At 46.2% G+C, this 25890-nt stretch overlaps 1 protein-coding gene and 1 long non-coding RNA gene across 6 annotated transcripts; one reads left to right on the forward strand and one right to left on the reverse strand.

The window, feature by feature from the left end:
- Nucleotides 1-363: 363 nt before the first annotated feature.
- On the forward strand, nt 364-25392 carry DIRAS2 (DIRAS family GTPase 2). Of its 4 annotated transcripts, none has more exons than XM_077910218.1 (2): nt 364-741; nt 21505-25392. In XM_077910218.1, the coding sequence occupies exon 2, from the start codon at nt 21541-21543 to the stop codon at nt 22138-22140; it is 600 nt and encodes a 199-aa protein (XP_077766344.1). In that variant the 5' UTR covers nt 364-741; nt 21505-21540; the 3' UTR covers nt 22141-25392. The 4 variants fall into 4 exon arrangements, with proteins under 4 accessions (XP_077766344.1, XP_077766333.1, XP_077766322.1 ...); XM_077910207.1 differs by having other exon boundaries at nt 368-719; XM_077910196.1 differs by lacking the exon at nt 364-741 and adding an exon at nt 887-1021.
- Nucleotides 3022-15278, reverse strand: LOC144320968 (uncharacterized). Of its 2 annotated transcripts, none has more exons than XR_013386582.1 (3): nt 15175-15278; nt 13350-13448; nt 3022-3545 (listed from the first exon to the last, which is right to left on the reverse strand). It is a non-coding gene; the product is annotated as an uncharacterized LOC144320968 (long non-coding RNA). The 2 variants fall into 2 exon arrangements; XR_013386579.1 differs by lacking the exon at nt 3022-3545 and adding an exon at nt 11531-11747.
- Nucleotides 25393-25890: the final 498 nt, after the last annotated feature.

The raw sequence follows: 25890 nt of genomic DNA on the forward strand, positions 1-25890 counted from the left end.
TATAATAGGGAGTTAAAATGTTCCTCAGTCCTGTAGTTTAAATTCAATATTCCATCAGTGTTACAGGCAAGCATTTTTTAAAAAGTGTTGGCACAGCATTGTGAGCCATAAATCTCATTTCTTGCTGATTCACCTGTTTCTGATCAATGCTTCTTAGACAAAATGGTCTATGCCTGTCGGAAAATAAACCTGGTTATTTCCTGCAGTCGCTAATGTGGAACTACTGCGGGGGGGGGGGGGGGGGGGGAGGCAGTTCTGGCCGGAGATGGTCCACGGTGATTGTCACAGGAGTCTATTAAATGGGAATGTACTAATCCGTATCGGCGCGGCCCTCTCTCAATCAGTAGGTGCTTCACTTGGTATCTGGGCCCTGAAAGAAAAGCTTACGCGGCTCGTGGGGACCCCCGTTGGTGATGCGACGGATCTAAAACAAAAGAATCTGGTGCACTTTCCATGGAATGATTGTAATTCATTGAATTCTCAGAAAATTCCAGTCCCGGCCACCGATTCCAGGAGCATGCAGTAGGTGGCACCTAAAAGCTCTTTGGAGGCGAGCAGGCGCCATTCGAGCAAAAGCGGCGGCCGCTGCAGCAGCTGGCACGGCTCAGAAGTCGGGGACTGAAGACGGGGCGAGGGGAGCGAGGGGAGCGGCGGCAGCGGCAGCGGCAGCGGCAGCGGCAGGAGGAGCGGCAGGAGGAGCGGCCCGCCGGGCGGCGCAGGTGCGGGGCGCGCGGGGCGCAGGTGCGCGGGGCGCGCGGGGCGCAGGTGCGGGGCGCGCGGGGGCGCAGGTGCGCGCGGGCGCGGGGGGCGCGGGGGGCGCGGGGCGCAGGTGCCGGGGGCGCGGGGCGCGGGGCGCGGGGCGGGCGGGCAGCTGACGGCAGCGTCACGGCGGCGGCGCGAGGGAGCGCGCGCCCCGCCTGCCTCGGGAGGAGCCCGCAGCCGCACAGCCTGCGCCGCCCTGTCCTGCGCCAGGCGAGCTGAGCTCGGGAGAGGCTGGGCGCAGAGTTGCGCGGCTCCTCAGGTAACGATCCCCCCCCGCCCCTCCCTTGCTGGGGCTTCGCCGCGTCCGCACTGGGGCGCCGACGGCCCCGGGCATCCCGGTCGGGGAGCCCCGGGAAAGGGATTGCCGCCCTCCGGGAGGGCGAGCAGGCGATCGGGATCCTGGAGTTGGCCCCGGGTGGGGGGTGGAGAGGGAGCTGCGTTTCTGCGTCCGCGTCGGGGCGGGGGTGCGCCTGGGCGCTCTCCGTCTCCAGCGTGTTCCCTGGAGAAGCACGTCCGTACCCGACGCGGGCTTTCTTCCAACGCGGGAGTTGGTGTTTTCGGGAATTCTGTGGGGCAGGTGTTTCTAGGGTGAAGTTGACGGAGTGGGTTTGCCCAAGTCCTCCAAGCTGTGGTCCCAGGTGAGGAAAATGCAGAGCGCGTTAGGACCGCCGGTGGCTCAGCATGTTTTCCCCGACCGCACCGCAGCCCTTGACGGGCTTGGCTGAGACCCGGCGGGAAGATTGTAATTCTCCTCTTGCAGGACGGGGGCTCGTGGCCTGTCCAGGTGGCCCTCCCGGCTCCCAGGTGTTAGGCGGGCGCGGGGGAGGCGCCGCAGCCCGCCTGCAGGTGTGCGGACGGGGCTGCTCCGAGATGACAAGGACTCCTGCCGGCCCGCGCTCCCTGCAAAGCCCTGCTGCTGCTCGCCCTGCGGGAACCCGTCCGGCCGGGGCGGGGGGCGGGGGGGTGGATGCTGGTTTGCTCCTTTAAAGAACTCCAGTGCTCATTCTTGGGGGTTTGGGAGACTTTTAAACTGCAAGCCCTGTGCTCTGGGAGTCCTCTCCGTTGGCCCGTGAAATGCAGCGTCTGGTGGGTTCAGCCTCTCCAGCTGTGCAGTGACACAGCGCTCCTTCCTCAGGGGTGTCTTCTACATCTCTGCCCTTATCAACTTTCCAGCGACCCCCTTCCAAGGGAGAAGCTTGTCTTAGCGTAGGGGACCGCTCCAGCGTCGAACTAAAAAGCTGTAAAATATTCTTTGTAGGGAAGATTGTTCTAGGTAACCATAAAAAGCTGGAGCATCTTACATTCCAGATCAGTCCAAATGTGCTTCTTTTCTGGTGGCATTTGGATTTGAAGAGGTGGAGAGGGAGGGAGAGACAAGGGGAGGGTAACATTAGAATAAATTTAACAGATTTTCCCCGGGGGAGGGGGCGGTGGATAATACTATTTCTTTTCTTTCTTTCTTTCTTTTTTTTTTTTTTGTCGTTGCCTGAAATTGCAAATTGTCAACAGTTCTGTCTGTGGAATTGCAGGAGCCCACAGTTCCTGTGGGCTGAGGCATTGGAAGCCCCATGGTTCATCTTGCAGGAACAGGAGGGACGAGGCAGGGGAAGCATTTTTACCCCCTTTAACACATGATGGTTATTTTGGTAATAGGGCGAGAGATCCCCAGGAGCTCAGGGAAGGGAGTGGGGAGAGGCGGTTGTCTCACAGCGCCTGGAATCCCTGCTTCCTCCTGGGCTACTTCTGCAGACGGCAATTAGAGGTGCACAGTTATTGCAGAAGCCTCCAGAATCTTTTCTTGTGGCAGCTTTCATAGTTTGTTCCTAAGGAGAGACTCAGAAAACAACCCAAATTGAATTCCGAGTTGTGGGAGTGCCTCTGCGCCTGTGTCTGGCAATCTGGCATTGCCAGCAGCCCATGAATGCTGTCTCTCCCCGGGTACCTGCACATCACACTGAAAATTAAAACCCTTTGAAAAATAAAATAGCAAGCGTTCTTTGTCAAAAAGAGAGTGCATCTGTGCCGATAGTCACGTGTTGTTCCCTCTTCTAATTTTGTTGCCATAGTTGACATGTAATGAACCTTATTAATTTGGACAAAGTCGTCATTCTCACACACACCCCCCCAAGCCCCCAAGATGAATGCAGTGAAGTTTTGCACTAAAAAAATTTCTTTGTTATAAAGAGGAGCATTTGGTTTTTCTGGGGGGGGGAGCAGTTGCCTGCAAACTGTTTTAAGTTAGAAAGGGCTCAGTGCTGCCCTGTAACTTTGTGTCCCATTCTCACCTATAAGGGGGTTGGATGTCTGTCTGTCTGTCCAGTGTGGCTATTTCCAGAGGACAGATGTCTCTTTAAAAACACAGCTGGTTTCTAGGACATTGTTTTTGGTTATGCTTTTTCTAGGAAAATACCTGCTCTTAATCAAAAGGGAAGGAGATGGTTGTCACACTGTCATGATTGCCGATGTTGTTTTGCAGGTTAAATTTGCACGTGCGTGCACAATTAAGGATTAGCCTCAAGTTGTTTAATTGACTTCATGTTATGCTTTAGTTTTTATTTCATTATGAATCTTGCAAGTTTCCCTTCCTTCACCAGGTGAGGGTTCTCCAGAGTGCCCGGAGCAGGTGCTCTCTCATCCTCTCTTGCTTCGCTCTCACCATTGACAAATTCAGGAAAGAAAGATTCCTTGTAGCTCTGTCCTTAATGCAGTGAAGTGTTTTCCTATAACTCAGCACTCTTCAATGTAAATAAAGTGCGTGAGCCACATGTATAAACTCAAATGTCCTAGAAATCAAGTTAGAAAAGTAAAAATAAACCAGTGTGATAAATTTAGATAATATATTTTCTTTAACCCAATCTGTCAAAAATGACCATTTAAAGATGTAATTGATACAGAATACTGATAAGATACTTTACAAATGGGTTTTTTTTTCCATGCTAAGTCTTACACTTATGGAACATCTCAATTTGGATTCACTACATTTTAAGAGGTCAATAGCATATGTAAGTAGTGACTATTGTATCGGCTAGCGTGGCTATGGAAAGTAAACTTTGACAAGGCAATTTAAAAGCTGACAGGTTAGGAGCCATTAAACCATTAAATTAAACACTATCAAAAATAAATATACAGATAATCTCAAATTGCTATAAGACCCATGTCCTACCCTTCCTTACCTTTAGCTAGTTGTGTGGTCTTGAAACCTATTTTTTACTTCTCTATCAGTAAAACAGGAGGGTTGGGTCAAATAACCTGCTGGGTCAGCTACCTGAGTCAAATACCTGGTTCTCTGAAAATTAACCAGTGAAGAGACTTGAGGAATTCAACCCACATGCAACCTAGAGATGTACCGTAGCAGGAACAAAGCGAGCCATCGTGGTGGTGGGTGTTGCCATTTTGCACAAGTCCTGTTTGCCTCAGTCCAATCCCTGATGGCAGACGTCAGCCACTGCGTCCCCATGTCCCACAGGAGATCATTCAATTTTCATATTTAAATTCCTTTACTGGTGGGCAGGTAACAGCAAATCCATTGTAAAATCAATAAACGGTGAGTGAGCTAGTATATACTGCATGATTGAAGATGCTTCGTGAATCTTCTCAACTTACCCTTCATTGGTATGTGTATTTTCCATACTTCTGTCTGTTTTGACACCATTAAATAAAGTTGGGTGAAATGGAATGCTTTATAATTGAGTGACTCGTGAATTCTGACTTCTTGAAGCCCAAAAAAACGAGTGATCTTCATGAAAAGATGTCACTTTCTTCACCCCGCCCCTGGATAGCCTTGGTGGTCAATGAGCGACGGAGGGGCACGGGGCCATTTCTAACACACGGCTGGCTGGCTCGGAACCAGGGTAGGAGGTTTGAAGAGAAAGGAGTTTGTATGAAAGGAGTTTGTGCAGTGTTCTTCTAAAGCTAATTGATGTCTGAAAAGTGGTTGCTTTTCTGAAGAAGTAAGAGAATTCAGGACTGTTCATTAGGACTTCCCCCTCTCTCCTCCCATCCCTCTGAGGCTGAGCTCCAGAAGGGTCCATGTGCTCCTGAGCGTTCAGACAGAGGAGCTCTTAGAGGGGGAGAGCGTCCTTCCTATGTCACCTTCACCCTCCGATGGCCTTATTGGAGCACACCTGGGACTTTCTTTCTTTAAAAATTTTTTTTTAAAAGATCTTATTTATTTATTTATGAGAGACACACACACACACAGAGAGAGAGAGAGGCAGAGACACAGGCAGAGGGAGAAGCAGGGTCCGTGCAGGGAGCCCTATGTGGGACTTGATTCCGGGACCCTGGGATCACACCCTGAGCCAAAGGCAGATGCTTAACCTCTGAGCCACCCAGGTGTCCCACGCCTAGAACTTTCGATGTGGGATTTATCTTTAGCCCCTACTGGGCAAGGTTGATCAGTGTCCAGGTCTCTGCATCCCGAGCAGAGCCAGCAGCTCACTCGGCTCGACCACATCAAGAATCCAGCTCAGTGGCATTTTCCTGTTTTGGACGAACTTAGACAGGCCTTCCTAACCACACTACCCAGCTACCTATCCCCTCCCAGTGTGCATGGTATCACTGGGCTGTCTCACTGTCCCCTGCTTGTGAGCTGTCCCCCGCGATTTACAGAAAGCCCGTGGAATAGTCCCATTTGGCTTTCTCTCACTCAGTAGCGATCTCTCGCTCTCCATCCCCCTCTGACTAGATACCGTCGTATCCACACCCGATGATAATGTTGGCCCTTACTGTTGACCGCTCAGTGTGCGTGCTATTTGGGTACCTACCCTCCTGTTCCATCAGATCTCTGCTCTTGGCAGAGAGCTATTTCTGGCTATTGAGTCAGAAAACGCACAGCCGTCGGTTATTAGCTGCCTAACATGGCTGTTCCGTCTTGAACGTGAACAGGAGGCCATTCTGAGGGTTGCTTGGCAATGTTATATGTTATCCCATCGACAGCTTCCTTCCACACCATTTTAGCATCCTCAGCCCCTGGTCCCATGGTTGCTGACTTGGATCAGCTGGGGTGCCTTCCTGGGTTTGCTACACCTGAGCTGAGATGCAGGGTCCGCCCCTTCCTAGCACTGCTGCAACCACCGGGAGGCTCGGGTCCCGCATCTGCACGTTGGGGCTGCTAAAACCTCAATCAGAGGTGTTTTGAAGACGTAGCTTGTCTAGGATTGACCTCTCCACACTTGCTGAAGGGTCGGGATTCCCGGGGCTGCTGGGGCGGGTGGTGGTTACCTGGGGAGCATCTCACAGGTTCTGCTCCCACGCTGGGTCAGATTTGTCCTCCTGCACAAACTGGCACAGAGCCCGCTGTCTTCCGTGCTCCTCGCCTCCAGGCTCAGCCCTGTCTAGCTCACCTGGTGTGCACACTCTCCAATTAATCTTAAAATATTGATTTTTTTTTTCCTTTACATCTTGCTCTTTGAGCCGGGCCTGCAGGGACTCCCTCTTTTGATTCTGGTTAGGACTGCGTTCCTTCTTTTGCCAACTCTTTCCTTCTGTTCCTTGGCTGAGCTCATCTCCCCAGGGGCAGTCCCGCCTCTGTCACTGAATTCAGGCTGTTCTGCGTATGTAAGAATATCCCCTGCTTGGCATTTTTGTCACTCTAGTCTGTTTGTCTCTGCAAGGATCTGGGTGTCCTGGCCTTGACTGGAAGCCTGCTGAGGACAGGTGGTGCCAAGGACTGTCCAGCATCACCTGTCATTGGATCCTAGACACGTTGGTGGCTACAGATTTTTATGGCACGTTTTGCTGACCTGCTTGGTAACTGTAGAGCAGATGCAGATAAAGATCTGTTATTGGTTCACAACTCCTGACTCCACACCCTTGCCTGGGCTCATCCTGTCCACTTCTGACCTCTGATGCTCTTCCTCCCTCACCAAGAGCATTGGCCCCACAGCACTGGTCCTCATGGTGTCACCCAGGAGACCTGTGTCTTTCCCTCCTCTCCTCTGAAGCTCCACATGACAGTGACAGTCTCAGGAACCCTCCCCTTCCTGAGGGACGTGGGGAGTTCCCTCTCCCCACAGCGTCCACAGCGTCCTGTCCTTGCAGCGTGCTTGCTCAGTGCACTTACTCCACTGCTCTCCCAGGACTCACATTTCATCCTGCTGCTCTCTTCAGTTGTTCCCTTCCTGCTGATAAGTATACATGTTTGTGTCTGTGTATCCTCAAATTAATTTTATTTATTTATTTATTTTTTATTTATTTATTTTCAAATTAATTTTTAAAAACCCAAACTGGGTGTCATTCAGCCACCAAGTTGCAATCATCCCTCATTTCACAGCCAAGGCCCCAGGGCACGTTCCTGAGCTGCACCTCGTGTTCCATCGGGACCACTCCTGCCGGCTCCCCAGGGGCTCTCATCTGTCCCACTGCCTCCGTCCAGTCCATACTGTCTGGCCCTGTCTTCAGCTTCACCCTCTGAGGCTCCCTGTGATGCTTTGCAGGCCCACTGCCGCCCCCAGCTTGCGACCCTGGAGCCCTCTGCCATCCTCGCAGCTCCGGGGCTTCAGGCCCTAGTCACCACGGTCCCCACCCTACAGCCGGCCCTGGACACGTTATCTACCTGCTCACACAGCACAGATGTACTTGCAGCTCACTCTGCGGGAAGTCCTGCTGGTGATCTCGCCCTCCAGCCTGGCCTTGGCCCAGCCTGCTCTCAGGAGAGGATCAGACCCTGTCTCTCAGGTTCTGCCACTGGAAGCCTTACAGGTTCCCTTGACGCTTTATTTCCCTTAGCTCCACATCTGTGCCCCTTCCTGAACCAGCCAGCACCTGCCTATAGCTGCCCGTCTGGTCTAAGCTGACTGGGTTTAGGCCCCACTCGTGATACTCGACTTCCCGTGCGCTGTCTCACTGGAGCCAGCTCCTCTCGGGGGCCGTGGCTGCCCTCTGAAACGCGCGTGGCCCTCTATGCCTCCTGTCCAACCTCGCCACACCCCGCTTCCCTCTTCCAGCCTTTGGTATTTGGAGGGCTATGGGTAGAGAGCTTCGGATGCAAGGAGAGGTCTCCCTCAGGGGCTGCACAGGGCCAGGAACAGAGGGCCAGGGCCAGGGGCAGAGGGCCAGGGACCACCCAGCACAGGCAACAGCCCCGCCCCGTCCTTGAGGTGGTGGCCCGCTTCACAGGATGCTGCAACTGCAGCCGGGGAAGCCACGTCTGCCATGCTGCTCAGCCACCCAAGAGGCACATGCCATCTGTAATTGCATGGCCACATAGAGATGACCCCCATCCTAGCCCCCAGAGATCTCTATTCCTGGCACCTTGCTGAGCCTGGCCCTCCCCATTGGTTCATTACAGGTTTATTCACACTCTGAGCAGGTTCTTATCAATGCCTCCTATGGGCCAGAGGGTGTGCAAGCACTGAGGAGACAGAGTGAGGGAGCCGATGAAAAGCCCCCATGGAGCTTATGGTATAGTAGAGGTGAACACAAATTTTTAAGAAGTAAATTGCATAGCATGTCAGGAGAGAATATGTGCTCTAGAGAGACATAAGATGGGAAGAGGTTACAGACTATGAGGGCTGCAGTGAGTTAGTGTGGTCGGGGTCTTGTTGAGAAGGTGGTATTTAGACATAGGTCTGCAGAAGGTGAGGAGTGGGGAAGAGTGGTCCATGGAAAGGGAACTGCCAATGCAAAGGCCCTGGGGCAGGAACATGGAGCTATTGTCCAAGTAGCAATGAGGAAACAAAGGTGGCTGGAGTGAGCTAGGGGAGAAGCAGCAGGAGGCAAGGGTGGGGGTTGAGCCCCTTTAGCTGCTATTCTCACAGAGACAGAGTGGCCCGTGGAGGGATTTGAGTACAAGGATGACAAGATCTGGTGCCTTCGGGGAGTTGATTAGAGCAGCTTTTGGCTGACTTGGGCCTTCTGCTTAGGAGGCTGCTGCAGTGACTCGCCTGAGGGTTGAGTCATTAGGATTTTCTCTCTATAAAATCATGTGATCTTCAAATAGAGACCATTTTACCTCTTGTTTTCTAATCCTAATGCCTTTTATTTTTTTTCTTGCCTAATTACTCTGTCTACAATTTCTAGTACGATGTCAAATAGGAGTGGTGTCAGCAGGCATCCTTGTCTTGTTCTTGATCTTAGACAAAACTTTCAGCCTTTCACCATTGAGCATAATGTTAGCTGTGGGCTTGTCATAGATGGTCTTATTATGTTGAGATGCGTTTTTTTTATGCCTAATTTGTTATGTGTTCTTTATCATGAGTGGATACTGAATTTTGTTGAATGCTTTTCCTGTATTTATTGAGATGATCAAGTAATTATTCTCTTTCATTCTATTAATGTGATCTATCAGGTGGATTGATTTGCATACATTGAACCATTTTTTGTATCTATCCCAGGGATAAATCATACTTGATTAAGGTCAACGATCCTTATAATGTGCTGGTGAAATCTGTTTGCTAGTATTTTACTGAGAATTTTTGCATCTATACTCATCAGGGTTATTGGTCTGTCATTTACTTTTCCAGTAGCATCCTTCTCTGGTTTTGGGATCAGGATAATGCTGGCCTCATAGAATGAGTTTGAATGTTCCCTCCCTTTCATTTTTTTTTGGGGGGGGGGTAGAGATTTAGGATTGGTATCAATTCACTTGCAAATTCTCCTTGAAATTCACTAGTGAATCCATCTGGTCCTGGGCTTTTCTTCATTGGGAGATTTTCCATTAGGGATTCAATCCCCTTACTGGTAATTGATTTGTTCTGATTTTCTATTCACAGATTCCCACTGGTAATGTCCTAGGAGCAACCTATGTCACCATCATAGTGACAATGCTCCTAGGAGCGTTTTTATGCATCTCTTTTCAAAATATCCTATCTCCATAGGACAGTTGTTTTTCCAAAGGAGGTATGGTGTCTCTCATGTTTACAATTTCATCTTTATATTAGAGAGAGAGGAAGTAGCCTTAGTTTTGTAAAATACCTACCATATGGCCTACTACTCAAAGCTGTCTGCCATACAGAAAATGGCAATGAATTTAGAACATTTGCTTTTTGTATAAAAGACACATGACTTGCCTTTTAATTCTACAACATATATATTCCTTGCTACAAGGTAATTAGTAAGCCATCCTACAGTAGACAGTATTTTTGTGGTTGCATCTTATCTCCTTATAAAGTATGTTAAAGAATTTGCTGTATCTTAAAGATTGAATTTTCATGTTATATATTATTATTATATATTATTTATATGTATATATTAAAATACTTGCCTTATTTATAACATATAATATATGTTCTTACCTTTTATAAACTAGAAGTACCTATTTCATATTAAAAAAATACCAGTTGGAGATAAGCACATGGAAAAGAATGAAACTGGACCATTTTCTCATGCCATACAGAAAAATAAACTCAAAAGGATAAAAGACCTAAATGTGAGACCTGAAACCATAAAACTAGTACAAGAAAACACAAGCAGTAATCTCTTGGACATTGGCCTATGCAACATATTTATGGACATGTCTTCTCAGGCAAGGGAAACAAAACCGTTGGGACTACACCAAAATAAAAAGTCTTTTCACAGCAAAGGGAACCATAAACAGAATAAAAAGGCAACATAGTGAATGGGAGAAGATATTTGCAAATGATATATCCAATAAGAGGGTAATATCCCAAATATGTAAAGAACTTATATAAGTCACACCAAAACCCCTCCCAAATAATCTCATTAAAAATGGACAAAGAGTGCCTGCCTTTGGCTCGGGGCGCGATCCTGGAGACCCGGGATCGAATCCCACGTCGGGCTTCCTGCATGGAGCCTGCTTCTCCCTCTGCCTATGTCTCTGCCTCTCTCTCTCTCTCTCTCTCTCTCTGTGACTATCATAAATAAATAAATAAAAGTTAAAAAAAATGGACAAAGAACCTGAATAGACGTTTTACCAAAGAAGACATCCAGGTGGCCAACAGATACATGGAAAGATTCTCCACATCACTTATCATTAGGGAAACACAAATCAAAACTGCAGTGAGTTACCACCTCACACCTGTCACAATGGCTAGAATCAAAACAACAAGAAACAACAAGTGTGGATGAGAATGTAGAGCAAAAAGAACCCTTGTGTGCTGTTGGTGAGAATGCAAGCTCGTGCAGCCATTGTGGAAAACAGTATGGAAGTTCCTCATAAAGGTAAAAATAGAACTACCATATGATCCAGTAATCTCACTGTTGAGTATTTACCCAAAGAAAATGAAAACATTAATTCAAAAAGATACATACACTCTTGTGTTCATTGCAGCATTATTTATAATAGCCAAGATATGAAAGCACCGTGTCCATTGACAGATGAATGGATTAAAATGATAGATAGATAGATAGATAGATAGATAGATAGATAGATAGATAGATACGCAATGGAATATTAACCATAAAAACGAATGAGATCTTGTCATTTGTGACAACACGGATGAGTTTAATGCTAAGTGATATAAGTCAGAGACAAATACTGTATGATTTCACTCATATGTGGAATCTGAAAAAAAAAAGTTGAACAAATAGCAACAGATTCATTAATACAGAGAATAAACTGCCTGGAGGTGGGAGGGGCAGGGGAGTAGATGAAATAGGTGAAGGGAAAAAATAAAATTAAATTAAATATCCAAATGCATGATATGCAGTCACTCCTGCCTGATTTTGGCTTCAACTTCTTTGCCGTAAGAACGTACTGAATGCTGCAATAGATTCTGCACCTCTGGTTCTATCTCTATAATGTTACCATATATCCTTCAGTAAATTTTTATTTCACTTGACATTGCCAACCTATGAATGGTAAGTCTTATGTTGATGTTTCAAAACTTTATTTTGTTTCTTCAAAGAATTCATTTTTTCTTCTCGGGTACAGTTTTCCTTGGTTGGCTCAGAAAAATTTATTCCAACAGCAGATAATCATTCAGTATGTGCTAAATGTTTCTGATGTGTTTGGCGATGAGTCAGAGGCATTGATGTGCTTGGTGAATGAATTCAACAGGGACCCTGCCTTTATGGTACTGATGCTAGACAGAGAGTGGAGAGAAAACACAGACAAACACTGAGAGAAAAAAGGATGTGCCAAAGTATCTTATTATTGAAAGAGAATCATTATAGCAGATAATAGATGCACTAAAGTGTGTTTGAGACATTTGTACTTTTGCTCAACTATAGCCAATCTTCTCCTCTGAAATTTCCAATATGGGTTTCTTCCCACCTCATGCATTATTTTTTTATTCATCTTTCTGTAGGATTCTCGGAAGGGAACGCATTTCAGTTTGTCACCGTGCATTTTGGCATGTTATTTTACATATTTTGCCACAGCAGGAAAATAAGTATTTTTCTGATGGCTTGTGGCTATTTGCTTTTCACTATTAGTTAGAAGAGGATTCTTAGAATTTTCTAAAAGATCATGGTCAAATTGTGTAATGGATTGGATGAGTTATAACAATGTGTTGCTAAAAAAAAAAAAAAAACAAAAAAAAACCAAAAAAAAAAAACATAGATATTTGTTCCAAAGTGTGGCATACCAGCAAATACACAGTGTAAGAAAAAAAAAAAGTAGCATTCTTTTTGATTCTATGTGTTCAAAGTCTGGTATAGAGTCCAGCTGCAGCACACTTGGGAGTGGCTACCATTTTGGACAACACCGGCTATCAGGCTTAGTTTTAAATGCCCTGGCTAATAGTGATGCTTAACATCACCTTTGATACAATATAAAATTAGGACCAGGAATCGGGTGCAGATGTTAATTGGTCTTCTCAGGAAATTAGATTTTTGTTTGGTTTTGTCAGATGAGATTAGACTCAAAGCTTTTACTGTGTGATGTGGATGAGAAAGGAGAGGGCCTCTCTGTCCTGCCAGTGCTGTTAGTTGTGCTCGTGTCGTGAGTGTGGTCTTTAAAGTGTGGTTCTGTTGTTGATAGAAATGTTTCTACTTGCAATCATATATTTTTATTGTGCTAAAATACTGGTAACATAAAATTTACCATTTTCATCGTTTTCAAATGTACAATTAGGTGGCCTTAAGTACGTTCGTACTGTTGTACCGCCATCCATCCACAGGATTCTTCATCTCCCCAAACTGAAACACTGTCCCCATCAAACACTAGCTCTCCATCCCCTTCTCCCCCTAGCCTGGTACACACACCATGCTACTTTCTTTCTCTACTCTAGACTACTCTAGGGACTCTAGTGGAATCATGTCGTATTTGTCCTTTTGTGACTGGCTTATCCCACTTATCCCAGAATAGGACCAATGGCCTAAATATAAGAACTAAAATCATAAAACTTGTAGAAGAAAACATAGAGGTGAATCTTCATGACCTTGGATTTGGCAAAATTCTTAGGGCCCCGAAAGCATGAGTAACAAAGTTGTTCACAATTGTTTAAGGGAGTCTTTCTTAGACACGTGCCAATTTTGTCAAGTTGTATTTGGCTAAATCTAGAAGCCCACCTAATGACCTACACATATACAGAGCCCCATTTCACCAGGCTTATGGCGAAGGGAGGCCCCGGGCTGCCCACGGCAGCACACTGAGCCTTCACACCTGGCACCAAACACTTTCCTTCTCCTGGTCCGCAGAGTTCCCATGTTCGCACTGCCTTCATCCTTTGGTGTCTGCTCACCTGCAGGGTTAGCTTGCGGCACCACCTTGGTAACTGATCCTTTGACCAGAGTGATGATGGTATTTTTATTCACATGATTTGCCTTTTCATTTCCCGTACCTGCATGGACAGAAAAGCAATCAAGCAGAAAGTGTCCCAAGTAGAGTCAAGCTCTTGGCAGTGTGAAAAGTGTTACGAAATGCATGTTGCATGGCTCTCTGGCATTTCTGAGCATGATGGTCAGAGGACTGCATCAGACAAACATTAGCAAATCTTTCTTCTGTGCCTAAGTGGTGGGATTACTTGCCTCTCAATAATGAAAGTCTTAAAGAATAATGTAACCTTTCCAGTCCAAGACATGTCTCGGTGTCTCTCCACTTGTTTCATTCTTGCAGCTATCATGAGTCTTGCAATGAATACCTGAGGTCCCCCCTCAGGGAATGGTCGCTCCATTATCTGGGTGCACATGTGTCACCTGCTTCTATGCCTGTCCTTACATTGCAGGGCAGGATGTTCCAGAACACCATGAAGCAAGCTTCCTGAAAAAGGAGTCTACTTCTTTGGGGAAAGATAAGCCATAGATGTTTAACTCTTTACAATCTGGCAAATGTTCCCCACTAACAAACAAATCTGTCATTTTTTAGGGTCAGCTAGGAAGGTCCATGAAATGAATCATTAATTAAATTGAGATTCTAAAAATACATAGAAGTACACTCTGCTACCTAGAGAATTTATGCTCCATTGAAAGCTAATTTCTTTTCAAGATATCCTTATTTATCTTGTAAAATCAGTAATAGTTATTTTCATTTCAGTGACCCATTCATCCCATATTAGTTGTAGTGTTAAATATAGGCTTTCAGGTACCGACTTTAAATATGGAATTTGTTTAACAGTGAAGTTTAAGTGTTATAATAAAGACAGATCTATTTGAGGAGATGCTGTTGTGGAAAACCAAGGCAAGATTCAGGCAGAGAGCACCTGTGTAATCTTCAGGAGATGGGAGTGCTTTTGATTTCAGACCGTTGGTGAGGATTTATGGCAGGAGAGCACCCAGATTTTCAGGCTTTTCCAAACACCCACACTTCATGAACTGAATTTTTCTAATCTCTAATTTTTGTGTGGTTTGAACAATTTTATTTATTTATTTATTTATTTATTTATTTATTTATTTATTTATTTTGCAGCAGGCTTTATTCAGGCTAAAATACAGGTAAAGATTGTGGTTTTACCTGAGATGCTCCTTTTTTCTCATTCACATGAATCTGCTGTTTCTCCCAAAGGGTATTTGAACAGCCAATTTCTGTGACTCAGGAAATCTAAGTCCATTTTCCCTAGAGTCTAGGCCCTCTAGGCTAGGATAACCTCCCATAATTCTGTATCCAGTGACAGTGAGGTGTGGCAGGTTCCCCCACACATCCTATACTTCTCTAGGTACTAGCTGGGTACCCTGCACGTTATCTCACTTCTGATGCTATCTACCCAGAGAAGGCATCGGATTTCATAGGTTTGAGGGCACAGTCCTACAAGCAGACTGCCCCCTGCTTCAGATGCTAGTAGCAGGTCCAGGCTGTCACCTGCACTTCTGGCTGGCCATAAATCAGAGGTTTCCACCACCCCCCTCCTCTGGTTTGATTCATTTGCTAGAGTGGCTCACAGAGCTCAGGGAAGCATGTTACTTAGTAAATTAGTGGTTTATCATGTAAGACGAGAGCTCAGGAACAGCAGGTGGAAGAGATGTGCAGGGTCAGGAATAGGGAAGGTGGTGGAGCTTCCACAGTCCACCTCTGCATCTGCCCAGAAGCTCTCCAGACCCTATCCTTTTGGGGTTTTACCATGTCTTCATTACATGGTCATGACTGATTACATAACTGGCCATTGGCAAAGGATTCAACCTCCAGTGCCTTCTCTCCTCCGTGGAGGTTGGAGGAGGGGAAGGCTGAAAGTTCCAAGCCTCTATTTATGATTGCATCCCCTGGCAACCAGCCCCCTAGTCTTTAGGTGCTTTCCAAAGGTCACCTCATTGACACGAACCAAGGTGTGGTGGGAAGGGGCTCCTTATGAATACCAAGACACCCATTTCACCTTTATGGCTCGGGAGACCAGACAGTGTGATAAAAGATGCTCCCAATCCTCTCCTCACTCAAGAAATGCTAAGGGTTTGGGGAGCTATGAGCCAGGAACCATGATGAAGACCAAATATATATAAAAAAATGTCTTTCATCATCTGAATGATCAAATGTATATTTCTTACAAATCATAATACTGCACCACTAACCTGATTTTCAGTATTTAGAATGTCTCACTTTAACTTCTTTAAGACACATAAGTTATGATACTTTGGGATGTATCATTTACTTCCTTTCTTTGATCTCTTCCCTCATTTGTCAATGTATAAGTATAAGCTTTTTAGATGTGCTAAAGGGCTGAGACACCATGTAGTCCAGACAAGTTCTGGAAAAAGAGAGTAGAAAGATATTATTCCAGACAGTCATCCTATGCAGGGCATCTGTGCAACCAGAGAACCCACTCTATCTGCCCCTCCTAGCCATCGTGGTGACTCTTGCCTAAATCAGGAGACAGCCAGGGACCAACAGACGTAAGTGAAAACAACATCATGAGACAGAAGATCACAATGAACAAGCAGAACCAGAGATAGCTCAGATAGTGATAAGAACCGCAGCAACAAATCTCAATTAGCATTCTTGTTGATAGTCAGGGTGGTATTGCCTTTCTTGAGATAAGAAAGAAAGTGCTTTTTTTTTTAAAAAAAAAAAAAGATAATTATTTATTTGAGAGAGAGACAGCAAGCTGGCGGGGGTGGGAGGAGTGCAGATGGAAAGAGAGAAGTAGGATCCCACTGAGCAGAGACCCCCTGACACAGGGCTCGATCCCAGGACGCTGAGATCATGACCTGAGCCAAAGGCAGATGCTTAACCCACTGAGCCCCCCAGGCACCCCAAGAAAGAAAGAACGTGCTGCTATGAGGAAGGCAAAAACAGAGTGCAAGAAAGGGGACTGAAAATATAAGGGGAAAAATTCTAAAGAAGTCAGGCATAGGTACACTGGATCCATCATCTAAGAAGAGTTCCAGAAACAGAGAGAAGATATAGGGGTTGGGATGATTTACTTTTTAAAAATAGAAGGAAATTCCTCCAGGCTGCAAAAATGATCAGGTTTTTAAAGCCTCCCTCAGCCTTCGAAAACATAATTAAAAAGCAGTTCTAGGTACATCCTGGTGAGATGTTGTAACTCCCAGAAGAGAGAGAATATCCTCCCCCTGCCAAAGAGAAGGGAAAATCCCCACTTCCCTGCAGAGGTAAGAGCATCATACTGCCTTGGATTTCACATCTCTGGATGATCAAGTCAGAAATCAAATTATCCTTAAAATCTGAGGAGAAATAATTTGCTCTTGGTTTAGCTGCAGGGTTGCATCAATCAGGTAAGAAGGATATGAAGTCAGAAATTTTAATGCCATCTATAAGAATTTATCAGTAATGTTTATATCAAAACATAAAATGGATCCAAGGAAGGTGATAATAAATTGAAATACCAGAACTGGCAACTAAGAGTTACCAAGGTAAAACAAAAACAAAAACAAAAACAAGTAGGGGGTAAAAAACCAACGAAACCTATGCCTACAGAAAATTATGCATCAGTCACCAAAGTCTGATTGACAATGACTTTCCCTCGGTGGGTTCCATCCTACCCTCTACTTCGGCCTTGAAAAATTGGAACGAAAGCCTTTTAATGCTGTCTCTTGATAAGGTTTGGAAACGACCTGCAGGGAAGTTACAGAAGACTTGATATAAATTTTGGAGCAGATTGTAAATGTTATACCTGGAAATACTGGCATATACTTTAAAAATAGAGTCTAACAAGACATAGGTAGTGGAGGAAGGCATTGTGCTAAATATCATAGAAAGACATGGTCCCAAGTCAATAAGTCAAGACATTAAGATCCATGATTCAAGCAGTGAGTGCATTATCTAAAATTATAATGGTGAACACCAGGAAGTGACAACCGAGTGTCCATTCTTTTTCATGGTGGTTATTTCTGGAAAGAGAAACAGGCTGGTGAAGGAAGGAAGGGGGCCTCCGTGCAGATAAAAATGTGTCTTGCAGTCGCCTTTATCTTTTTTAGCCAAGTGCATGCATGATGTCAATTTTCATTTGTTTGTTTTAAGGTTTTTATTTTATTTTATTTTATTTATTAAAAGATTGTATTTATTTATTCATGAGAGACACACAGAGAGAGGTAGAGACACAGGCAGAGGAGGGAGAAGCAGACTCCCTGTGGGGAGCCCAATGTGGGACTCGATCCCAGGACCCCAGGATCATGACCTGAGCCAAAGGCAGACGCCCAACCACTGAACCACCCAGGTGCCCCTGCCCCTTCTAAACTCAATATTGGTTCACTATTCTGGGCCTATTGAATTTTCATGTGAATTTTGCAATCTGCTTGTCAGTCCTTGCAAAGTAGCCGGTTGGGCTTTTTGTGGGAATTGTGCTGAATCCCTAAGTGATTTGGGGAATATTGCCATTTTAACAAGATTAAGTCCTCTGATACATAGACATGGGTGCCTTCCCATTTATTTAAGTCTTCAAATTCTTTAAACAGTGTTTTTTAATTTTTACAGCAAGATGTTCATGCTTCCTTATTCAATTTATTCCTAAGTATCTTGTGCTTTTTAATGATACTATAAATGGAATTGGTTTCTTACTTTTGTTTTTAGATTGTTCGTTGTACGTGTATAGAAATACAGTTGACTTTCATATGGATAAAACCTTTTATTTTTTTTAAGTTAAGTTTATTTATTTAAGTTTTTTTATTTATTTATGATAGTCACAGAGAGAGAGAGGCAGAGACATAGGCAGAGGGAGAAGCAGGCTCCATGCACCGGGAGCCCGATGTGGGATTCGATCCGGGGTCTCCAGGATCGCGCCCTGGGCCAAAGGCAGGCGCCAAACCGCTGCACCACCCAGGGATCCCCAATAAAACCTTTTAGAACTAGTTTATTCTCCTTTGTTTTTTGGAAGACTCCTCAAAATTTTCTATATACAAGATTATGTATGCCTTCTGCGATAAATAGTTTCATTTTGTCCTTTCCAATCTGGATGCCTTTTATTTCATGTTCCTGACTTATTCTCCTGGTTAAAAAACCTCCAGGAAGGGATCCCTGGGTGGCGCAGCGGTTTAGCGCCTGCCTTTGGCCCAGGGCGCGATCCTGGAGACCCGGGATCAAATCCCACATCGGGCTCCCAGTGCATGGAGCCTGCTTCTCCCTCTGCCTATGTCTCTGCCTCTCTCTCTCTCTCTCTCTGTGACTATCATAAATAAATAAAAATTAAAAAAAAAAAAAACCTCCAGGAAAATGGTAAATAGAAGCTGCAAGAGTGGGAACTCTTGTCTTTTTCCTGATCTCATGGAGAAAACATCCAGCCTTCTATCATTAAGTATTGTCTTAGCTACAGTATTTCATAGTATGCCTTTTTTTCTGGCTCAGGAAGTTCCCTTTTATTCCTGATTTGCTTAAAAAAAAATCATGATCAAGTGGTAAACTCTGTCAATTTAAAAAAAAAATCATGATTGCAGAATTTTGTCCATTTTTTTCTTTTTTTTATGTCTACTGAGATTATCATTTTTTGGTCTTTTATTGCTATGGCATATTATAGTAATTTTTGGATGTTAAAATGACACTGCATTCCTGGCATAAATCCCACTTGGTTATGATGTACAATCTGTTTTATATGTTGATGGATTGAATTTGCTGGTATTTTGTTGAGGATTTTTGTATACATTCGTAAGAGATACTGGTCTGTAGTTACTTGTGAAATCTTTGTCTCAAGCTGGTATCAAGGTAATATTGGCCTCAAAAAGAGTGATAAGTGTTCTCTCCTATTCCACTTTTTGGCAGAGTTTGTGAAGGGTTGGTATTAGTCCTTTGAATGTTTGCTGGAATTCCCCAATGAAGCTCTGGACCTGGCTTTCCTTATGGATAGTTTTTTGATCACTGTCCTGCTATAGATATTTTCAGATTTTCCATTTCTGCTTGATTCGGCTTTGGTGGTTTGGGTCTCTCACCTGAGCTACCTAGAGTCACCATGTTACCATACAGTCACCATGTTACCATACAGGAGCCCCTTATAACACTTTATGTTTCTGCAAGGTCTGTAGTAATGTCTCCTTTTTCACTTCTGATCTTAACAATTTGAGTCTTCCCCCATCTTTGGTCAGTCTAGCAGAAAATTTGTTAATTTTGTTGATATTTTCAAAGGATCAACTTTGAGGGTGTTGATTTTTCTCTAATGCTTTTCTACTCTTTATTCTACTAACTTCTACTGTAATGGGATCTTTCCTACACTTTTCTTCCTTTGGAATTAGTTTGCTCTTATAAGGTCAGAGATTAGGTTACAGATTTTCGATCTCTGTTCTCATTTAACATAGCTGTCCAAAGCTATAGTTTCCTTCTAAACACTAAGCTGCATCCCCCCCCTCATGACTTTTTGACTTTTTTTTTCTTTTGCTTTCTTGGAGTTTTGCTGCCTTCTCTCCAGTTTGTGCCTGTTCCTACTGCTCCTTCGTGACCCCCTTTTCGGCCCTGTCCTTACTAAATGTAGTCAGAGAGCTTGGGCTCCCAACTGTGCCAAGTGCTTGGTTTTGTCTTGTCTCCCTAGTGCCCCCCTAGCAGCTCTGGGAAGAAGGTGCTGTCATTATTCTCCATCTGCAGGCAAGTCCAGTGCAGAAAATTCAAGTAGAAAACTCACTAAGCTCTCTTATATCAGATTTGGCATTCTGTCTTCTCTTGCTACATGCCTTACCTCTGGCTGATTATTACTTATTATAGTGCTGTTTATGTGTGGATGAGACCCAAGTATTTAACTCTAGACTAGATGTCTCTGCTGCGCTTTCAGACTAAAGCCCAGTCACCTACCAGATACTATCTCTTCATGTCTGTCCTACAAACCTGACCAATCACAGCTGCCTCCTCATCACCTTCTTCAAACCTACTTCTCTCTGCTGCCTTTCATCCTGACTAATGGAGCCACCACTCACCTGCTTGCCCAGCTCTGCCCCAGATATCAGTGCCCATCAGCTTTGTGCCCTGGCCTGAACATTGGATCTGTTCCTGCCCTTGTATGTCTACAAGTGGCACCGTCTTCTGGATGATGTGCCTTTCATCACTTAACGTCTTCACCCAGCCTTCTGTGAAATCTCTCCTGAGGGCCCCACACAGAACTGGATGCCCCACCATGCTGTTATCTTGGTAACACTTGATGCCTGGTAATTCTTAAAAAATAAAGTACCTATAATCATCTTAATTTAGATTGAAATTTGATTTGAACAAAAGGACCCTGCAAGCTTCTTAGTTGACTGTCCACTCATGCTACTCAATGAGCCCCTCTACATCATGACCTTAGTAGCACCCAAGCCTCTGAGACCATTTCCCTGTCCACATGGCCTGGGGGCACTGAGGGTGTCAGCAGCACTTGGTTTGCCTTCCAGCCCTCACCTGTTACCAGCTGTGTGAAATCAGGGACATGACATTCCACAGTGCCTTATGTGTTTCCAGTTATTTCATTGCAAAAGGACAGTGACACCAGTGCTGCAGGGTGGTGAGGATTTCATGAGTTAATGTGAACATTGAATAAATATTAATAGAATTCTCCTCCCCTTTCCCCCTGTACTTATAAAATATCATGTATCGTTATCACCTGAATTTCGGATGTTCACAGTATTTTGTGTAAAATAATAAGGGTATTTGGTGATATTGTGTGTGTGTGTTTGTGTGTGTGTTGGGAGGGTGGTTAATTCCCATCTTTCCTTTACCTTCCCTTGATTCCACCTCCCTTGGCCTGACTTGGCACCTCTTCTCTAGGCACAGGGATGCTCAGTCGTGGCCCAAGAAGGAGAAATAGACTCCAGTTAACTACTAAATAGATTGGCTGTCCTATTGGAAACTGGAGATTGCCCATAATTACTGGACTTAGATAGAAGGATAGAATTTTTAAATGAAATTCAAATTTTCTTATGTCAGGACAGCAAAAGCAAAATTCATCACTCCAGTTCTTTTTAAGCTATCAAAAGAGGGTAGAGCCATCTTTCTTGAGATTGTCTTAATTAAAAAAAAATTTTTTTTTTGAACTAATACTCTCACACATCTGGTTCCTTTGCTAGGTGCTTCCTGGTTGACAGTCTGAGCTCTCAAGCACCATGCCGGAACAAAGCAATGATTACCGGGTGGCCGTGTTCGGAGCAGGTGGCGTTGGCAAGAGCTCGCTGGTCTTGAGGTTTGTGAAGGGCACGTTCCGGGAGAGCTACATCCCCACGGTGGAGGATACCTACCGGCAGGTCATCAGCTGTGACAAGAGCATCTGCACGCTGCAGATCACGGACACCACGGGCAGCCACCAGTTCCCCGCCATGCAGCGGCTGTCCATCTCCAAGGGGCACGCCTTCATCCTGGTCTACTCCATCACCAGCCGGCAGTCCTTGGAGGAGCTCAAGCCCATCTACGAACAGATCTGCGAGATCAAAGGGGACGTGGAGAGCATCCCCATCATGCTGGTGGGAAACAAGTGTGATGAGAGCCCCAACCGCGAGGTGGAGAGTGGCGAAGCCGAGGCCCTGGCCCGCAAGTGGAAGTGCGCCTTCATGGAGACCTCCGCCAAGCTCAACCACAACGTGAAGGAGCTCTTCCAGGAGCTGCTCAACCTGGAGAAACGCAGGACCGTGAGCCTCCAGATCGACGGGAAAAAGAGCAAGCAGCAGAAGAGGAAAGAAAAGCTCAAGGGCAAATGCGTGGTCATGTGAACACCCTTCCGTGGGAGAAGCCGCAGCGTGTCCCCCATTCTGTCCCCTTCCCCCCCCCACGTGACACCACCGTCGTCAGGGTAGCATGTATGATGCCCACGTGTTCAATATCGCCTTTTGACAGAGATATGCCCTGTCGTCCCTGAGAGGGCATTTCACACCGCCTCCAATCAGCGCCCCTCTCTGGAATCAGGGACTCTGCCCAGCGGCTCAGATGGAAACCCGTGTGCCCGGCAGCACAGGGGACTGCCACGGGCGCCAGCCGTGGCCCCCGGTGGCCGTGCCTGGAAAAGGCATGGGGCTGGCATGGGCGGGAGTGGGTCCCCTCTGCATGCATGTGACAGCCTGTGACCCAGAGCTACAGCCCACCCAGCCCGGGCCTTTCCCTCCGGTGGCGGAGCTGGTCATCCTTGGAGGTGGGACGGGGGTGGGAGGCGAGGAGACCAGGCCAACGCAGTTCCTTCCATTTCAGGTTCTCTAGCAAAATCACAAATAAAATGACACAGCATCCCCCTCCGCCCCCGAGGGTGCTCACTGTCGGGTCCCTGGCTCGGGGGAGCCTTGCCCCTCCAAGGGGATGCACTCACCTCACTAGGCCTAGTTAGCAGGCATCCCCATCCCCGTTTGGAGTATTTATTTCCCATACAATGATGAGTTCTCGAAGGGCGTCCTGCTGGGTCAGAGACCCTTCCATGTGGGAGTGAGAATATTTTGACGTGACTAGAGCAGCTCCCTAAGGCTCTGCGTGTTACACTTGAGGATTTTAGAAATGTGCTTTATTTTCCTTCCTTTGACCCATGAGTGGTATGCTTCTTCCAGCCCCTCAGATTTTAAATAAATGCAATTAAAGTAGCTAATTTTAGACAATTATTTTCCCTCCAAAATAGTTTCCTTCTTTTCAGTAACTCTGTCTGTATCCAGTTGGGGAACAGCCAACAAAGGCCACCCAAAGACCAGAAGCACATCCGTTTTCTAAATCACATGGGTATCTAAACGCCATACTTTGCACCTCAACAAAATACTTTGAAACAGAAGTTGTTCACTGTGTTTTTGATGATCTGTCTATCACAGAAGTATACTCCTGGAAAATGTGCTCGAGTAATAGATTATCTTGCATGCTCCCTCAGAAGTGTCTTCTAAGAGCCGTTCGATGCCATGTTCACTCTGGAAACAGTTATCTTTTCCTCTTAGTGACCTTGTGTGCATCCTTGATCCTCTGGACCAAATTAGGGCCCCTGCTGGTTCCTGCATGCTGGTGACGAGATGGACGGTGGCCAGTGGCTGGAGACAGGAAAGCTGCTCCGTTGTGGGCCGGGCACAGTCCACTCAGCTGCTCTGTCCAGTCTGGTTTGGCTCTGCTTCCAGAAAGTTCCCACTGACAGAGCCTGTGAGTCCTCCTATTTGTTCTAGTCTGTGTAGCTCACACTTGGCCTGGACTCTAGAATCTTCCTTCCAGCAGTGCTCCCTGCCTGGCAGACAGAGGAAGCCCTGGGCTGGTACGGGGAGCCCCCAGCTGTGGGGCCTCTGCACCAGCCTCAGCAGAGAGGTCCCCAACTTGGGGACGTTTGTGTGCACCTTCTTTGGTTCTGCTCTGCTCTCCTGCCGCAGCCGGGAGCTCCCTCCCTGCTCTCAGCATATCCTCATCAGCCCTTTGTGATTAAATGTCCTTGCTTTTGCTCATCTTCCATACTCTGCTGGCAGGTCCCCCTGTGGTATATGTCCGTGTGTGGAGGCACCTTTGAGAATCAGCTGCCCCACTGTCTTCCCGTATCTTGGCCAACTAGAGCCACCCTGAGGAGGGGGGCATGGATGTGGCCTGGGAGCCAGTGGGGTCAGGGACCCCAGAACGCCCCAGCCAGACCTGAGGCCCTGTCCAGTCCCAATGCATGTACCCTCCCTGTGGTGGCCGCCCCACAGCCTTTACAGTGACACCTAGTTGGTGAACTTCCTAGAACATTTATTTTCCAACCTATCCCTATTTTTTTTTTCTGTTTCTATTCTCAGAAAGATGTTATCAGTTTGTCATTTGGATGTGGGTTCAGTGGAAGAAGAAACAGGACTTGGTGGCTACAGTGGGAGGCTGGAGGTTGGCCATGGGCTGCGTGTCCCTAAGGCTCCCAAGCGTGAGGTCTCTCTGCCGGGCGTCCTTTTCCCACAGATACAAGTCACAGTTCCCGTTCTGCCTCTCACATCGAATGTCTAGAGCTTCACCAACAGGAGAAGCTTCAGATGGTTGAAAATTGAAGTGCGCTTGGGACACATTCTGTTCCTTTGTGCTTTGCCTGTGGGTCTATAGGAAGGCCATTGATGCCTCAGCCGCAGGTCTTTGCTCTGCTGTGATTTTCTATGAACTGCGCTGAGGGTTTGACGATTATCTCAAAATAGTCTTTGAGGAGATCCCCGTTGTCTCAGGGCTCCAGGAGGAGTTAGCTCCACAGGATCAGATGTGCTTAGCATGTATATGGCCCCGTCCTCAATATGTAGCTGTGGTTCCAGAGGATCCGTCCCACGTTGCACATGGGCACAGAGGTTTTGGACCGAGCCACACCGTACGTCACAAAACTCCAAATATTGCTTTGAAGATGGCATTCCAGGGATAAGCATGGGGTTCCACGAGCCCCTTCTGTCCCTTCCCATCTCTCCTCCATCTGGTAACAAGCCATGGGCGTGCCCTGGGCATGCATGCAATACAGCAGGACCAAACAAGAGCAATATTGAATTGTTCATTAGATCTCAAATTATATATATATATATACACATATTATATATATATATATAATTTATCTTCCTGCATTTTTGAAGTATAAAGCCGTACACTGTACATACCTGTAAGCTAGCATCCTTGTTTCACCATTTCTAATATTTAAGAAATGCGCATTCTTTGTAGAACAAACGACTATTAAAGGTTTTAAAAACTGCTCTGTGATACGTCATTTCCTTTTCAAGATTTGTAACGTGTCGCCCATACATCAGCTCTCTGGAAACATCCATCACTAACGGGACACACGTAAACCCTGGAAGCATCCTGGAACTCGGTGCGCCACAGAGACCGAATGTGGACAGAGTATTGACAGAGCATGACTTTTATACGTGTGTATATTTATATTTATGGTGTATATTGTTACAACTCCATGATCTATTTTATTTACTCTTCAGTTACAAAAGCCACCCTTGCATACCAGTTTCTAGTTGCCGGTGATGTTCTGAACATAATGAAACCTATTGTAATAAAGCTTCAGTTTTGACCCCCTGGCCAGTAGGTGGTGGTGTTTTTACCGACCCTTTGGGGGGTGCAGCGGGCCAGGGAGGGTCTGCACCTCCTTGTCTCCCACCTCCTTCCGAGCGCACAAGGCTGACGGGCTCTTCGCGGGGCTGGGATGGGGACAGCGTTTCCGGAGGTTTTCGCTGGCGATCCCTGATGTGCTCTCAGGCAAAGCAAAAGAAGCATTAAGTTTACTTGCTGCCTGCAGCCCACGGGCAAGTCCTCGGCGGGCATTTCTCTGGAGCTGGGCGGCCTCGATGTTGGTACTTTGCTAGGGGCAGGGGGGGCAGCAGTCTTGGCAGGACCCCTGGAATCCTGTGCATCTGCCTTAGCAGGTACACATTCCTTCAGAGGGAGGCCTGGGGAGCTCAGGGGGTGAAGCATCTGCCTTTGGCTCAGGTCATGATGTCAGGATCCTGGGATCGAGTCCTGCGGCGGCTGGCTAGCTGCTCAGCGGGGAGCCTGCTTCTCCCTCTCCCTCTGCTGCT

The sequence above is a fragment of the Canis aureus genome, chromosome 1 (assembly GCF_053574225.1).
Source record: "Canis aureus isolate CA01 chromosome 1, VMU_Caureus_v.1.0, whole genome shotgun sequence".
Taxonomy (NCBI): Eukaryota; Metazoa; Chordata; class Mammalia; order Carnivora; family Canidae; genus Canis; species Canis aureus.